Source organism: Giraffa tippelskirchi, chromosome 5, assembly GCF_054371585.1.
Source record: "Giraffa tippelskirchi isolate mGirTip1 chromosome 5, T2T-mGirTip1v1.2.pri, whole genome shotgun sequence".
Lineage (NCBI taxonomy): Eukaryota > Metazoa > Chordata > Mammalia > Artiodactyla > Giraffidae > Giraffa > Giraffa tippelskirchi.
This window is the reverse complement of record NC_137279.1, coordinates 40,546,279-40,563,732: the sequence shown is the minus strand read 5'-3', so window position 1 is coordinate 40,563,732 and position 17,454 is coordinate 40,546,279. Positions and strand designations below refer to the sequence as shown.

General features: G+C 38.0%; 1 protein-coding gene across 14 annotated transcripts in view; it reads left to right on the top strand.

Moving 5' to 3' along the window:
* MROH9 (maestro heat like repeat family member 9) overlaps positions 1-16,655 on the top strand; it is a 98,210-nt gene extending 81,555 nt beyond the window's left edge. For 13 of the 14 annotated variants that reach the window (XR_014052274.1, XR_014052273.1, XM_081485595.1 and 10 more), the window contains 2 exons: positions 12,873-12,935; positions 14,729-15,249. Coding sequence is in view for 12 of the 14 variants with exons in the window: in XM_081485595.1 (XP_081341721.1) it covers positions 12,873-12,935; positions 14,729-15,063 (398 nt within the window). In the remaining 2 variants the exon portion in view is untranslated. Of the gene's footprint in view, positions 1-12,872; positions 12,936-14,728; positions 15,250-15,748; positions 15,919-16,525 lie in introns of those variants that run through there. The other variant, XM_081485598.1, reaches the window with a different exon arrangement.
* Positions 16,656-17,454: the final 799 nt, after the last annotated feature.

Sequence of the window (17,454 nt, the reverse complement as noted above, 5' to 3'; positions counted from 1 at the left end):
AAAGTTCAAAAAAAGAAAACGTAGAGTTGAGGGAGTACAGTAAGATTCTAAAAGAAGATAACCAAAATTTTTGACCTTGAACGAATCTGACCAATCAGTTTTTCTCCCACTAGCTTCTTACCATGAAGATCAAAACTAATAATCCTTTATTTGGAATGAGAGGAAAGAGTTCCCATTTGCCATCAGGAAGTACGTAGGGCACCAAGGAATGAGAAAATACTTAGTCATATCATACTTGTGGGCTTCCCAGATAGCTCAGTGGTAAAGAATCTGCTTGCAATGCAGGAGGCAAATCAAATTTTAAAAGATGTTTCTACAGAGTACTTGAAAATCACAATAATTATATTCACGAATCCAAAACTTTAAAAAATAAAGGTCTATAGATAGAAGTGTTCAGGAACATATAATGGTAAAATGGGAGCACATGAAAAATAATCTTTCAAAGTATGGTAGAAAGTGTAAGAAAAATATATAACCATTATTTAAAAAAAAAAACTACATTGAAGGCAATGGAAGAAAATACATAGTGTTGATAACCCAGTAAGGAACACAGAGTAAAGGGTTGAGAAATGTTAGCAAAATAAGATGTAAACCAATAAGAAATAGTTTGAAAAATTAGGGAATAACTATAGAGAAGATAGATTACAGAAAGATAATATCCCTGAAGAAAAATGAACAATTAAAACAGAAAAAAGTATTCAAAGATAAAATTTAAAAACTAAAAAAATGTTTGATTAAATATACTGAAGATGGTAAAAACTTTCAAGACATATTTTATACAGAATAAACATTCCTAACAAAGTTATGGAACTTTAGAGTTAAAGAATTCTTTGAACATTTGGGTAAAAAAAGTCACCTATACATTACAAAATAAATAAATCTGCCATTAGACTTCTCCACTTCAGTACTGAACTCTAAAATATAGTAGAATAGTACCTACAAATCCTTAGTAGAAAAATATGTGACCAAAGAATTTTAGATCATCAAAATTATGCCATGATGTGCTTAGTTGCTCAGTTGTGTCCAACTCTTTGCAACCCTATGGACAATAGCCTGCCAGGCTCTCTGGCATGGGGATTCTCCAGGCAAGAATACAGGAATGGGTTGTCATGCCCTCCTCCAGGGGATCTTCCCAACCCAGGGATTAAACCCAGGTGTCTCACAATGCAAGCGGATTCTTTACCATCTGAGCCAAAAGGGAAGCCCAAGAATACTGGAGTGGGTAGCCTATTCCTTCTCCAGGGGATCTTCCTGATCCAGGAAGCAAACCAGGGTCTCCTACATGGCAGGCAGATTCTTTACCAGTTGAGCTACCAGGGAAGCTCCGTCAAAATTATATCCAACTATAAAGATAATAAAATATTTCTAAAACACAAAAACTCAGCAAAAGTTCATTACCATGAATCCTTAAAGAAAGCATTGATGGATGGAATTCAGCCAACTAAAGAAGAAAGGGATAAATTATTGCATAAGAACTTCCAGATGTTCAAGCTGGATTTATAAAAGGCAGAGGAACCAGAGATCAAATTGCCAACATCAGATGGATCATCGAAAAAGCAAGAGGGTTCCAGAAAAACAGCTTCTGCTTTAGTGACTATGCCGAAGCCTTTGACTGTGTGGATCAAAACAAACTGTAAAAATTTCTTAAAGAGATGGGAATATCAGACCACCTGACCTGCCTCCTGAGAAATCTGTATGCAGGTCAAGAAGCAACAGTTAGAACCAGACGTGGAACAACAGACTGGTTCCAAATCAGGAAAGAAGTACATCAAGGCTGTGTATTGCCACCCTGTTTATTTAACTTATATGCAGAGTACATCATGAGAAACGCTGGGCTGGAAGAAACACAAGCTGGAATCAAGATTGCTGGGAGAAATATCAATAACTTCAGATATGCAGATGACACCACACTTATGGCAGAAAGCAAAGAAGAACTGAAGAGCCTCTTGATGAAAGTGAAAGAGGAGAGTAAAAAAGTTGGCTTAAAACTCAACATTCAGAAAACTAAGATCATAGCATCCGGTCCCATCACTTCATGGCAAATAGACGGGGAAACAATGGAAATAGTGACAGACTTTATTTTGGGGGGCTCCAAAATCAATGCAGATGGTGACTGCAGCCATGAAATTAAAAGACCCTTGCTTCTTGGAAGAAAAGTTATGACGAACCTAGACAGCATATTAAAAAGCAGAGACATTACTCTGCTAACAAAGGTCCGTCTAGTCAAAGCTATGGTTTTTCCAGTAGTCATGTATAGATGTGAGAGTTGGACTATAAAGAAAGCTGAGCACCAAAGAATTTTGTTGGAGAAGACTCTTGAGAGTCCCTTGGACTACAAGGAGATCCAACCAGTCCATCCTAAGGGAAATCAGTCCTGAATATTCATTGGAAAGACTGATGCTGAAGCTGAAACTCCAATACTTTGGCCACCTGATGTGAAGAGCTGACTCATTTGAAAAGACCCTGATGCCAGGAAAAATTGAAGGTGGGAGGAGAAGGGGACGACAGAGGATGAGTTGGATGGATGGCATCACCGACACAATGGACATGAGTTTGAAAAAACTCCGAGAGTTGGTGATGGACAGGGAGGCCCGGCATGCTGCATTCCATGGGGTTGCAAAGAGTTGGACATGACTGAGCGACTGAACTGAACTGAAAAACATACAGTATCTGCTTAACAGTAGGACTTCCAGCTCCCAATCCATTTTTCACTATTTTTTACATTTCTCCATGCCTCTGAAAACTGACCTCTATGTTTTATATCCCCCAGGCTCCCTTGTCTGCTTACTTCAGGTTCATATAACATTTAATGTCCATTAATGCATTTAATGTTACAGGAGTATGCTTAGTATTCAAAAGTAATTTTAACAGTACTAGTCACAACTTATCCCATCTAGAATCCTCTCTGAGCCCCCATTGAGAAATACTAATCAGTAAATTCAATACAATTATAATAAAAAAAAATAGATAATTCCATAGATCTTGACAAGTTGATTCTGGATGAATGTGGAAGCTCAATACCAACATATGAGAAATAACTAACAAATTGTAGACAATCTGTTACTCACTCAAGGAAAGATGAAACCTGTAAAATAGTATAGAAAGCCTAGAAACAGATCCACACATACCTAATATCCACACATACCTAAAAACACCTAATATAAAAATTAGAACTGGCAATGTATATCAGATCAGAAATGATAAGCTGTCAAATAAAAGGTGCTAGGACAATGGAAATGCACACACACACACAAATTCCTACCTTACAACCATACAAAAATCTGTTTAAGGTGAATCAAATCATGTCAATGGAAGGAAGGAAGATCTAAAAAGAAACTTTAAAATGTATGCAGTATTTCCATGAAGAACTTGCAAGCACTACTGAAATACACAAAGAAAAATTAAATAAATAGAAAGGTATAAACCACATTTGTGGAAAGAATCAAAATTTTAAATGTATCAATTCAGTTCAGTCATTCAGTCATGTCCAACTCTTTGCGACCCCAAGGACTGCAGCACAGCAGGCCTCCCTGTCCATCACCAACTCTTAGAGTCTACTCAAACTCACGTCCATTGAGTCGGTGATGCCATCCAACCAACTCATCCTCTGTCGTCCCCTTCTCCTCCCACCTTCAATTTTTCCTGGCATCAGGGTCTTTTCAAATGAGTCAGCTCTTCACATCAGGTGGCCAAAGTATTGGAGTTTCAGCTTCAACATCAGCCCTTTCAATGAATATTCAGGACTGATTTCCTTTAGGATGGATTGGTTGGATCTCTTGGCAGTCCAAGGGATTCTCAAGAGTCTTCTCCAACACCACAGTTCAAAAGCATCAATTCTTCGGCGCTCAGCTTTCTTTATAGTTCAACTCTCACATCCATACATGACTACTGGAAAAACCATAGCTTTGACTAGACAGACCTTTATTGGCAAAGTAATATCTCTGCTTTTTTTTTTTTTTTTTAAATTGGGTTGTTTGTGTTTTGTTTTGTTTTTTTATAAATTTATTTATTTTAGTTGGGGGCTAATTACTTTACAATATTGTAATAGTTTTTGCCATACATTGACATGAATCAGCCATGGGTTTACATGTGTTCCCCTTCCTGGACCCCCCACCCACCTCCCTCTCCATCCCATCCTTCTGGATCATCCCATTGCCCCGGCCCTGAGCCCTTGTCACGTGCATCGAACATGGAATGGTGTTCTGTTACACATATGATAATATACATGTTTCAATGCTATTCTCCCAGAACGTCCCACCCTCACCTTCTCCCTCAGAGTCCATAAAATTGTTCCATGCATCTGTGTCTCTTATTCTGTCTCGCATATAGGGTTATCGTTACCATCTTTCAAATTCCATATATATGCATTAGTATAAGGAAGCTGTGGTACATATACACAATGGAATATTACTCAGCCATTAAAAAAAATACATTTGAATCGGTTCTACTGAGATGGATGAAACTGGAGCCCATTATACAGAGTGAAGTAAGCCAGAAAGAAAAACAACAATACAATATCTCTGCTTTTTAATATGCTGTCTAGGTTGGTCATAACTTTTCTTTCAAGGAGTAAACGTCTTTTAATTTCACGGCTGCAATCACCATCTGCAGTGATTTTGGAGCCCCCCAAAATAAAGTCAGGCACTGTTTCCACTGTTTACTCATCTATTAGCCAAATAGCTCGACCACAATTCCCTCACCTCCACTAGTTTTCTTCGTAGTGATGCTTCCGAAGGCCCACTTGACTTCACATTACAGGATGTCTGGCTCTAGGCTAGTGATCACACAATCATGATTATCTGGGTCATGAAGATCTTTTTTGTACAGTTCTTCTGTGTATTCTTGCCACCTCTTATTAATATCTTCTATTTCTCTTAGGTCCGTACCATTTCTGTCCTTTAATTCTTTCCTATATCAGTCTGTACATGGAATGAGATGCAAATTAAAATATCAATGGGACTTTTTTCAAAATTGACATTCTAATTTTAAAATTGATGTAGAAAAGTTACCATGCAGGAATATCCAGGAAGTTCTAACCAAAAAAGAAAGCGGACTAGCCTTATCAGATATTACCATAGCTACAGTGGGGCTTTCTGATGGCTCAGTTAAGAATCCACCTGCAATGCAGGAGACCTGGGTTTGATCCCAGAGTCAGAAAGATCCCCTGGAGGAGGGCATGGCTACTTACTACAGTATTCCTGACTGGAGAATTCCATGGATAGAGGGGCCTGGTGGGCTACACAGTCAATGGTGTCACAAAGAGTCAGGCGTGACTGAGCAACTAACACAACAGTAATTATAATCATGTGGAATAAATAGACAGAAAAATGGAATAAAATACCATCCAAAAATAACTGCTGAAACATACAATTTTTTTAAAGTGAATCATTGGTTTTAAGCAATAGTGATGAAAATATGGAATATTCCTCAAATGGTTTGGGAACATCTGGTGAGTCATCTGGAATTTTTTTGATTACTTTATCCCTCTTTTAATTTTTACATTAGATAAATTCCAGATGGTCAAAGGCTCAGATACTAAAAATGAAACCATAATAATAAATAAAATTAAACAAAACAGTATAGAAGAATTTTCTTTATAATCATGGGGTAGGTAAGATTATTTTAAGTAAAAGTAAAGAAAACATTGACACACTATGCAGAAGTAAACACTTATGCAAGTAAAAACCACTATAAACAAAATCAAAAGGCAAATTGTAATAAAACATGTTTATAACACATATCATATATAAAGGGTGAATAAATTCTTACTGGTAGCTCAGCTGGTAAAGAATTCGCCTGCAATGCAGGAGACCCTGGTTTGACCCTGGGTCAGGAAAATCCCCTGGAGAAGGGATAAGCTACCCACTCCAGTATTCTTGGGCTTCCCTGGTGATTCAGATGGTAAAGAATCTGCCTGAATGCAGAAGACCTGGGTTCGATCCCTGGTTTGGGAAGATCCCCTGAAGGAGGGCATAACACCCCACTCCTGTATTCTTGCCTGGAGAAGCCCCATGGACAGAGGAGCCTGGCAGGCTACTGTCCATGGGGTGCAAAGAGTTGGACACAGCTGAGCAACTAAACATGGCACAGCAAAGAATCTTTACAAATCCCTAAGAAAAGAAACAACCCACTAGGAAAATGGTCAAAATACATGAAAAAATTTATTTGGTTCATATACATAAAATTTTCACAGCTTCATTCAAAAAGTGATGCAAATTGAATTGATAAAGTGTTTCCATCCATCAAACTGACAAAGAACAAAAGAGTTTATACTCTACAGTTCTGTCCAGGTTACAGGAAATAGGCAATCACATTACTGGTTAGTGTAAATTGCTACAATCTCTAAGAACAGTTTGGCAATATCCATCCAAATGTGAGATGCATATTCTTTTGACTCAATAATCTCCTCCCAAGAGAATTTATCCTCTGATATATTCACATATGATAAGTGATATGTGTATGTAGATATTCACTGCATCATTGGATTTATAATGCCATCATTCTTAGCACGTGGTTTTTATCCTTCTTTGTGTTTTCTGATTAACTTCAGCATTTTAGCAATATTGTGTGTGTGTTAGTCACTCAGTCATGTCTGATTCTTTGTGATCCCATGGACTGTACCTCACCAGGCTCCTCTGTCCATGGGATTTTCCAAGCAAGAATACTGGAGTGGGTTGCCATTTCCTTCTCCAGAGGATACTCCCAACCCAAGAATTGAATCTGGGTCTCCTGCATTGCAGACAGACAGTATTAGCAGTATTACACCAAGAAATAAGCAAAAACATAAAGGGCAAAAGGTGTCGCTGGGTTAACCTAATTATGGCTTAAACAAAACAGTAGCTGATTTCTTTCTCATTTAACAATCCTAGTATAAGTAGACTAGTGCCAGTTCTTTTGTAGCTCTTGTATTCTCATCACACAGTTTCCTACATCTGATCCAAGATGTTTGCTCTAGCTCCTGCCACCACTTCTATGTAACAGTCAACTGGAAAGGGAAATATATCAAGAGGACACAGCCATCTCTGTAAAGAGTGAATATAACCTACTAAATGATCATTTCCTCGGAACATAGACTTGTTGCCATACCTAGCTGCAGAGAAGTCTTGAAAATCTAGTCATCTGCTGAACAACCATGTGTCCAGCTAAAACTCACTTTAGTTTTAGTAAGAGAACTAAAGATAAAGAAGTAATCTGACAACTGGGAAAATTAGTATTCTCTAGCATAGGAAATTTTCATTCATTTATTTGTACCCTCCATTAATTCTAAAAGGAATTACACTGGATCACAAAATTAAGCAAAAGTATGCCAGTTAAGGATACCTCCACAACACAGGGCTTTGTCTTGAAGCATTAAATTCGTAAGCCCATGTTCTACCTGTCAATGAGAATATCCTGGGTTTTATTATCTGTAAATCATATTATCAAAATAATGTATTGCTATGATTTTTGTGATCCCTATTTTGACTGAGGTAGGGGCAACGTGAAATATTGGTGAAAGTATATAAGCTTCCATTGAAATCTCAAAATGAACACCCACTAGCCATGTGATCTTCACCAAATTTCTTCATCCCTATGAATTTTTATCAGGCTTCCCTGGTGGCTCAGTGGTAAAGAATCTGCCTGCCAATGCAGAAGATAGAGGTTTGATCCTTGGGTTGGGAAGATGCCCTGGAGAAGGAATTGACAACCCACTCCAGTCTTCTTGCCTGGAGAATTCCACGGACAGAGGAGCCTGGTGGGGCTACAGTCCATGAGGTCACAAAAGAGTCAGACATGACTTAGTGGCTAAACAACAATAACATGAATTTTTATGATGTGTAAAAGGAAGATAATAAGAATATCAACAAAAATATATTTTAAATCTATCTGAAAACATTTGAGAGCTTTTATAAAGGCAGTGAAGAGTAGAAAAACTAAAAGAAGTAGGCTTGATATTTGGGGGTTATTTTCCTTTATATATTTTCCAATTCTATATTCAAAAAGGGTAGGGAGGCTGATAAACTATGAAGAAATTTTAGCTGTTTCACTGAACTGGTGGAACAAAACTTGGAGTGGATTGACAATCAGAGGGATCCTGGTAAATACACCCAAGTTTTCCGCTCAATCCCTGATGTCTCTACCCTAGGAGTAAGAGTAAACTAAAAATATACCAGCCCTTAATAATTATCGAATCTTTGAATATCTAACTCCATGGTCGAATTAAAGAGATACACTTCTAGCCTAACTGCCTGCCAAAAAAGCAAAAACAAAACCTCTCTGGGAGAAGATAAAATGCCCAGATACTAACAGTGTCAACACAAACCTGTAACTGATATTTAATTTAAAAAAAAATCATTTAGATTTTTTTAATTACAAGGAAGAACAGTAAAAACAGAATCTAGTATATGCAGTTATTCAACTTTATCAGATATGAACTTTAAAATATGATTAATATGTTCAAAAGATTACACAATGAGATAAAATGCAGATCTCAATGAATGAAGTTAGCAGCAGATTAGAAAGAACTGAAATGAGATTAAGAGAATTAGAAATGTTAGAATGAACCAACACAACATTGTACTTATCCTTCAATTTAAAATAAATAAACTCAGGAAGCGAAAAAAAGAAATGTTAGAATAAAATATTCTGCCTCAAGATCAAAACTTGAAAAGATAAAAGTGGAAAATATGAAAAGAGCATAAGAACATGGTTAAAAGGCCTAATATACACTTCCATAAGGATAGTGGGAAAAAAATGAGACTAAATATTCAAAGAGACAATGACAAAGAATTTTCCAAAACTAAAATAAGGTAATAACAAGAAATAAAATGGATATGTTTGGAAAAAAAGAAAATAAAACTTTCAAAATTTGCAGATAAATAATTGAGCATTTAGAACACTGGAAAGAATACAGAAAAACTATAGGAATTAAATTTAGCAAGTTTTCTATATACAATACCAATATACACAAATCAACTGAGTTTCTACACGCTTAACAATAAACACTAGAAAATTAATTTTTTAATGCCTAATACATTGCACCAAAATTTATCAAATATCCCAAAATAAAACTAAGGAAAGAGGTACAAGACTGATACACACACACATACAAAACAAAACAAAACTAGAAAATTCTGAGAAGTTTTTTAATACTTAAAAAGAGTGATATATCATGTTTACGGATTAAAGGTTTAAGTATTGTAACATGGTCAACTCTCCTCAACTTGATCAGTATATTTGATACAACCCCAAACAAAATTTCACCAGGAGTTTTGGGTGTGTATGTATATGAAATATGAGAAGTTGATTCTAGTTTTTACATGAAAATTTAAGAGTTTGAGAATAGCCAAGAAAATTTTAAAAAGAACCACAAAGTTGAAGAATTTATACTATCAGATATCAAGACCCATCATATATTAAGGTAATATAGAAATGGCATGATGATAGAATGGAGTTAAGAAACTGACCCTCACACAATTTTTGATATAAATGACCCTACAAAGCAATAGGGAAAGGACTTTTTTTTCTCTCTTAATAGTGCTAGATTAATTACATAGGTAATTAATCAACCTCTATTTTATGCCATACAATTTCAGTTGAATTTGCAATCCAAAAGTGTGGAAGGGTAAAACAATAAAGTTTCTAGAAGTAAATATGGGAGAATATCTTTATGACCTTGAGACAGCAAAACTTTCCTATAAGGACCCCAAGATTCACTAACTGTAAATTGGACTGCAATAAAATTAGAGGACCTCTCTGGTGGACCAGCGGTTAAGAATCCCACCTGCCAATGCAAGGGTCACAGGTTTGATCCCTGGTCTGGAAAGACACCACAGGCCTCAGGACAACTAAGCCAATGTGCCACAGCTGTGGAACCTGTGCTCTAGAGCTTGTGATCCACAAGACAAGCCACCACGAGTTTCCCCTACTAGCCACAACTAGAGAAAAACCCCTGTCCAGAAGCAAAGATCCAGCACAGCCGAAAAATAAATAATTCTGCTCATCAAAAAGAAAAGTACAAATGGAAAAGTTTTGCCCTGGGGTAGGAGAAAATATTTGTAATAGGTGTAATATTTTTAAAAGATTAGTAACCAGAATTTAAAATGCCTAAAAATAAATAATTTAAAAACAACTCAATATAAAAACAAGCAAGAGACATATGAAACAGGCATTTTGCAAAAGAAATATACAACTGTATATCCAATATACAAAATTATATATCTAATTATATATTCAATATATATAATATTATATATCCAAATTGTATATCCAATATAATGATACCACCAAACCCATGAGATTGACTGAAAGATTGACTAACAATTTATCAAGTGTTAGAGAGGATGAAGAGCAGTAGAAATGTTCATACATTGCTGGTAGAAGTGAAAATTGGTACAATCACCTTGGTAACTCTTCTGCAGTAATGATTAAAGGTGACCATAAGCATAACCATTAGCTAGTAAGTCCACTCCTAGCTATATACCAAATAGTAATCAGCAAATTTGGAAAACTCAGCAGTGGCCACAGGACTGGAAGTGGTCAGTCTTTGTTCCAATCCCAAAGAAAGGCAATGCCAAAGAATGCTCAAACTACCGCACAATTGCACTCATCTCATATGCTAGTAAAGCAATGCTCAAAACTCTCCGAGCCAGGCTTCAGCAATACGTGAACCATGAACTTCCAGATGTTCAAGCTGGTTTTAGAAAAGGCAGAGGAACCAGAGATCAAATTGCCAATATCCGCTGGATCATCGAAAAAGCAAGAGAGTTCCAGAAAAACATCTATTTCTGCTTTATTGACTATGCCAAAGCCTTTGACTGTGTGGATCACAATAAACTGTGGAAAATTCTGAAAGAGATGGGAATACCAGACCATCTGACCTGTCTCTTGAGAAACCTGTATGCAGGTCAGGAAGCAACAGTTAGAACTGGACATGGAACAACAGACTGGTTCCAAATAGGAAAAGGAGTATGTCAAGGCTGTACATTGTCACCCTGCTTATTTAACTTATATGCAGAGTACATCATGAGAAACACTGGGCTGGAAGAAACACAAGCTGGAATCAAGATTGCCGGGAGAAATATCAATAACCTCAGATATGCAGATGACACCACCCTTATGGCAGAAAGTGAAGAACTAAGGAGCCTCTTGATGAAGGTGAAAGAGGAGAGTGAAAAAGTTGGCTTGAAGCTCAACGTCCAGAAAACTAAGATTATGGCATCTGGTCCCATCACTTCATGGGAAATAGATGGGGAAACAGTAGAAACAGTGTCAGACTTTATTTTTGGGGGCTCCAAAATCACTGCTGATGGTGATTGCAGCCATGAAATTAAAAGATGCTTACTCCTTGGAAGGAAGGTTATGGTCAACCTAGATAGAATATTTAAAAGCAGAGACATTACTTTGCCAACAAAAGTCCATCTAGTCAAGGCTATGGTTTTTCCAGTGGTCATGTATGGATGTGAGAGTTGGACGGTGAAGAAAGCTGAGCGCCGAAGAATTGATGCTTTTGAACTGTGATGTTGGAGAAGACTCTTGAGAGTCCCTTGGACTGCAAGGAGATCCAATCAATCCATCCTAAAAGAGATCAATCCTGGGTGTTCATTGGAAGGTCTGACGTTGAAGCTGAAACTCCAATACTTTGGGCACCTCATGCGAAGGGTTGACTCATTGGAAAAGACCCTAATGCTGGGTAGGATTGGGGGCAGGAGGAGAAGGGGACGACAGAGGATGAGATGGTTGGATGGCATCACCGACTTGATGGACATGGGTTTGGGTAGACTCCGGGAGTTGGTGATGGACAGAGAGGCCTGGCGTGCTGCAATTCATGGGGTTGCAAAGAGTTGGACACAACTGAGCAACTGAACTGAACTGAATGCATACAAATCTACACCAAAGTTCATGTACAAGAATGCCCACAATAACATCACTATTCATAATAGCCTGAAATTAAAAACAACACATTTTCCATCATAAGCTGCTGCTGCTGCTGCTGCTAAGTCACTTCAGTCATGTCTGACTCTGTGAGGCCCCATAGACAGCAGCTTATCAGGCTCCTCCATTCCTGGGATTCTCCAGGCAAGAACACTGGAGTGGGTTGCCATTTCCTTCTCCAATGCATGAAAGTGAAAAGTAAAAGTGAAGTCGCTCAGTCGTGTCCGACTCGTAGCAACCCCATGGACTGCAGCCCACCAGGCTCCTCTGTCCATGGGAGTTTCCAGGCAAGAGTACTGGAGTGGGTTGCCATTGCCTTCTCCACCATCCTAAGCAGAATGGCTAAAAAGTGGTGCATTAATAAGATGGCATATCATACAAAAAGCATTCAGGAAACTCTGTGAAGAGCCAGATTGGAAACATTTCAGGCTTTGAATACCAGGCTCTGTGGCAACCATTCAACTCTGCTGCTTGTAGGGTGAGAAAAGCTGGAGATGATCCATAAGCAAATAAGCCAATAAGCATGGCTCTGTTTTGAGAGAGCATTGCTAACCTCTGTCATGTAGCAAAGGAAATGAATGAACTATTGCAATGTTTAAAAACAGGGATGAATCTCACAATGTGTTGAGCAAAAGAATGTATTCTGAAAGGTGAAGGAGGAAATTGGGAAGGGCATAAAGGAGGCTCCTAGGATAATGGTAATATTCTATTTAAAGGCCTAGGTGTTAGCTAGAAGTATTCACTCTGTGGTCATTTACTGAGGTGTACACATGTGATTTGTGCACATTTATACACACCCATATATCTCAATATAGATTTATTATTTGAAATCACTAAAAGATTATTCAAGAATAATCTAGAGATGTTTTGCTTTGAAGAAAGTATTGAAGGTAGATAATATCAAATAACGTATTTTCACAATGTATTTTGGGGTAACTTTAATTTTAATTTGTGCATAGGGTACTTGGCAAAATTGGGTGGCCATTTACTTCTCAGAGATGAAATTGATGTCATGCTTGAGGGTAAGTGTTGAAATTATAATGAAATCTTTATATATAGGCCCAAATAACTTCCCTATTTGTGATTCCATTTATATCTGAGCTCTACAGTGATGCCAGGGATGGGAGAGTGCTATAGAGGTAGTCAGGCGGTTAAGGGGATGTCAGTAGAAGGACTGGGTTAAGGGGCATCTTTTTTTTACTTTTTATTCTTTCTCTCTGTCTTTCTCTCTCTGCTTCGATCTCTCTATCTAGCCCTCTCATTATCTGAGACCTAGCTATCATCCTAGAATCCTTAGGAACTACAGATAGTTAAGAATTCAATCGCTCGTTAATTCATTCAACAAATATTTATCTGGCATCTACTATATGACAGCACTATTCTATGAGCAGGACATACAGCAGCACACAAAGCAAAGACCTTCCCTTAGAGAATTTACGTTTTAGGAGATAGCAATATATACTTGCATCAGAAGAGCTTCCCTGATAGCTCAGTTGGTAAAGAATCCACCTGCAATACAGGAGACCCTGGTTTGATCCCTGGGTTGGGAAGATCCCCTGGAGAAGGGAAAGGCTACCCACTCCAGTATTCTTGGGCTTCCCTGGAAGCTCAGCTGGTAAAGAATCCACCTGCAATGCGGGAGACCTGGATTCAATCCTGGGTTTTGAAGATCCCCTGGAGAAGGGAAAAGCTACCCACTCCAGTATTCTGGCCTAGAGAATTCCATGGACTATAGGGTTACAAAGACTCGGATATGACTCAGCGACTTTCACTTTCACTTTTCAATACTTATTCTATCAAAATGTTTGGATCTCTCTTGGCCTCTGCCTAGTTCCTCTCGGGATCAGAATTCCAAACAGGTTGAGGCAGAAAATAAGGTGGCTGCCTTCCTCCCTTCTTTTGGTAACAGACTTTATATTGTAGACCCGTTTTAGATTAGTAGAAACACTGAGTGGTAGATAGAGATTTCCTGTATACCTCCTGCTCCCACACAGGCACAGCCTCCTCCTGTTACCAACATGTCCCAGCAGAGAGGTATATTTGTTACAATTGATGATCCTACATTGACACACCATTTTCTTCTTTTTTCATTTTTTCATTCACTCATATTTATTGACTGCCTGCTAAATGCTAAGCACTCTTTCCATGTTGCTCAGATATTTTTGTTTGCTCTCTTCCTCCTCCTTCTGCTCCTTTTCCATTTTCTCTCATTTCTACATCTATCTGTTTTTTCCTTCCCTATTTCTTTTTATTAAGAAAGAAAATAATAACTTCCCACAAGCTCAGCATCTGGATATAATGATATTTGCATTTTGGTATATATTTAATTGCAGGTATTTTTAAAGAATATAAACTATTATGTATTTATTTTTTAAACTATCATAACTGTTTTATAATTTTTTCACTTACTCATGTCATAAACATCTTTTCATGCTAAGAAACATGGGTCTACATTATCATGTTAACATGTATGTTCTATTTGGCTTTATGAGATTCCATTAATAACTTTAAGCCCTTTCCTGCTGATGAACATTTAGACTGATTCTACTTTTTTCATTATTCTGAGCAATATTGAACCTATTCATGAATATATGTTTATGCTGTCTTAGCAGAATGCTCAACACATAATATGCCCTCAGCACATAATGAGGTCTAGTGAGGACAGAAGACAAAAACTTCCTGGATGCTATTTGTCTAAGTAACAAAAATTAGAGCAGCGGGGCTCCTGTGAAAAGTGGTGAGACTGTTTTGAGTCTGAGAGCTTCTCATACTATGAAAGCAATGCTTTGAATTAATGGCCTTTCTACTGTTACAGCTATTGACCGAGTGATTCGGGATGAAGATCCTGTGATCAAGGAGTTGGCAGAAATAACAAACAAAATTTTTATGGAAATAGCGTATAAATTGACCACCTCAAATATTAAACAAAGCTTCCAAAGACTGTTTAACCTCATCTACTTAAAAAAATTGAAGCTTCTTTATAATTATAACGTGCCCAAGGACCTGACAGGCAGTCCTACGGGGATTAAAGAAATCAGTAATGATAAAGAAGCCATCATAAATGATAATTACGAACCTGGATGGGTAAAGAATGAAGGTGCATCGGTAAAGAATGCGAGGTTCCCCAGTGCCTTGGAGCACTCCTCGTAAAAGAAATGATTTCCTTTCTCCCTTGATAACTGGAGTCCTTTTTAGATGCTTTTGTGAAGGATGCAAGAAACTTTTACAGTCTCTTCTTGATCCTCTACTCAAATGTAGAAATGTCCAGCCTCTCTCTGTCTGACAGTGATTAAAAAGACTTACTTCATCAAAACCACTAATAAAACTGAAAAAACATATAAGCAAAGTGTTTGATGAGAAACTCTTGGAGCTTGATGTGGTCAATACTTACCTATCTACCTACATCTTCTAAGTGCCAGACACTGCATGGGGATATGTGGATGATGTCAGCAAGGTTCCCATCCTCAGAAAGACACATGGTATTGTTATTTCCATCCTGCACTGAATGCTGCCTGTTGTTGTTGCTGTTCAGTTCCTAAGTCATGTCCAACTCTGTGACCCCATGGACTACAGCATGCCAGACTCCTCTGTATTTCACTATTTTCCAGAGTTTGTTCAAATTTATGTCCATTGAGTCAGTGATACTATCTAAACATCTCATCCTCTGCTGCCCCCTTTTCCTTTTGCCTTCAATCTTTCCCAGCATCAGGTCTTTTCCAATAGGTCAGCTCTTCCCATCAGGTGGCCAAAGTATTGGAGCTTCAGCATCAGTCCTTCCAATGAATATTCAATGTTGATTTCCTTCAGAATTGATTGGTTTGATCTCCTTGTGCAGTATTTACAAAGGAAGAAATGGCATTGCAGGGGAAGAAGATTGAGAGCAGGCAAACTATTCCAGGTAGAGATACTGAGGCAAGAAGAGTGTTGGGGGAAGCTGGAGAGTTTGTTGCGGATACAGATGGTTAAGGAGAGAAGAATAAGAAGAGCTGAAACCTGAGGGGAAGAGTGTGCTCTGCTAATGGCTTTAAACTTTTTGAAATGAAAACTGCATAATCAACATAGTTAGTGGTCCCCATTGCCATCAGGATCCAGTTTAACACTTTATTCTGGTTTATAAGAAAGTTGATATATAAATACTGATCTGCAGTGATCTTGCCTTACTTAAGGCTTCAGGTTCATCTTTCACTCATCTCACCTTACCTTCCTCCCACCTGTATCACACCCTAGTATAAACCATCCCAGCCTCAGGGACATCTACTTATAGTTACATGAAAGCCCCTTTTCTTCCACTATTTCCAGTGTTGTGGCTTTGGGATGGGTCAACATGCAGTTCGCACACATTTTCATCTCTCTGCCAGCTCACCTCACTGGTGTGGGGCAGCAGCCACACTACTTTCCCTTGGGTGTTCCTCCAGCTTCTGTCACTTCTGGGCCAAGTGGGTTGAGTAATGTTGAAAAAAGACACCAACTTCTCCTGCAGGACACCTACATCATCAACATCCTCAGTGTTGGAGACAGTAAGAGACTGACACAGTCCCCAGCTTGTGGGTTCTACCTTATCCCTGCTCTCCACTTTACACCCACCTTCCCTTCTCTGTTGCCTATCCTGCAGACTTCAAGCTCCAACATCAGGTGTGAAGACGGCAGCCTTGCAGAGATTTCTTCATCTGCTTCCACAGTTGCTTACAGTCAAACCTCTGGTTCTGCCTCTCTGATTAAACCCTGACTGATGTATCTGAGATGTATTTCCAGTCCTCTTTGATCAGATAGTTGGGTGTTGTTCCTATATTTTGCCTTAATGCTCTGAATACCTATTATTAAATTCATCACACTGTAACGAAATTACTAATGTCCTTCTCTCTCTGCCCCACAAAACTGAAATTTCCTTAAAGGAAATGTTACACTTGGTTAAGTACTCTGGAACTCAGTCTCGTACCTAATATATGCTCAATGAATAAAATGCTTGCCAAATGAATAAAATGCTAAACAGACATATTGCTCTCATGCTTCAATAAAAATTTTCAGATAATTATGAGTGCTACTTCATATTAGAAATGATGACAGAATAGATGATTTTAATTTACCTTTTAACCCATATTATTTCATATCATCCAGATGTCCCAGACCTAATTTTCCTAAATCACAGCAAATTTTCTTTCTCACCTTCTAAGCTAACAGGATACCTACTGTGGTAGGCTGAACAATAACCTCTTTAAAGATAACCAATTCCTAATCCCAAGAATCTATGAGTATGATATTTTATATGGCAAAAGAAAATTTATAGATATGATTAAATGACATGATCTTGAGATGGGTAAATGATTTCTGGATTATCTGGACTGGCCCCATCTAATTGCAAGGGTCTTTATAAGAGTAAGGTGGAAGTTAGAGAGGAAAGATTTTTGAAGATACAGTGATGCCAGCTTTGAAGAGGGAGATGGGGGCCATGAGGCAAGGAATTCAAGGAATACAACTCTAGAAGCTGAAAAAGGCAAGGAAATGGATTCTCCCCTAGTGCCTCCAGAGTGAGCATAATACTGC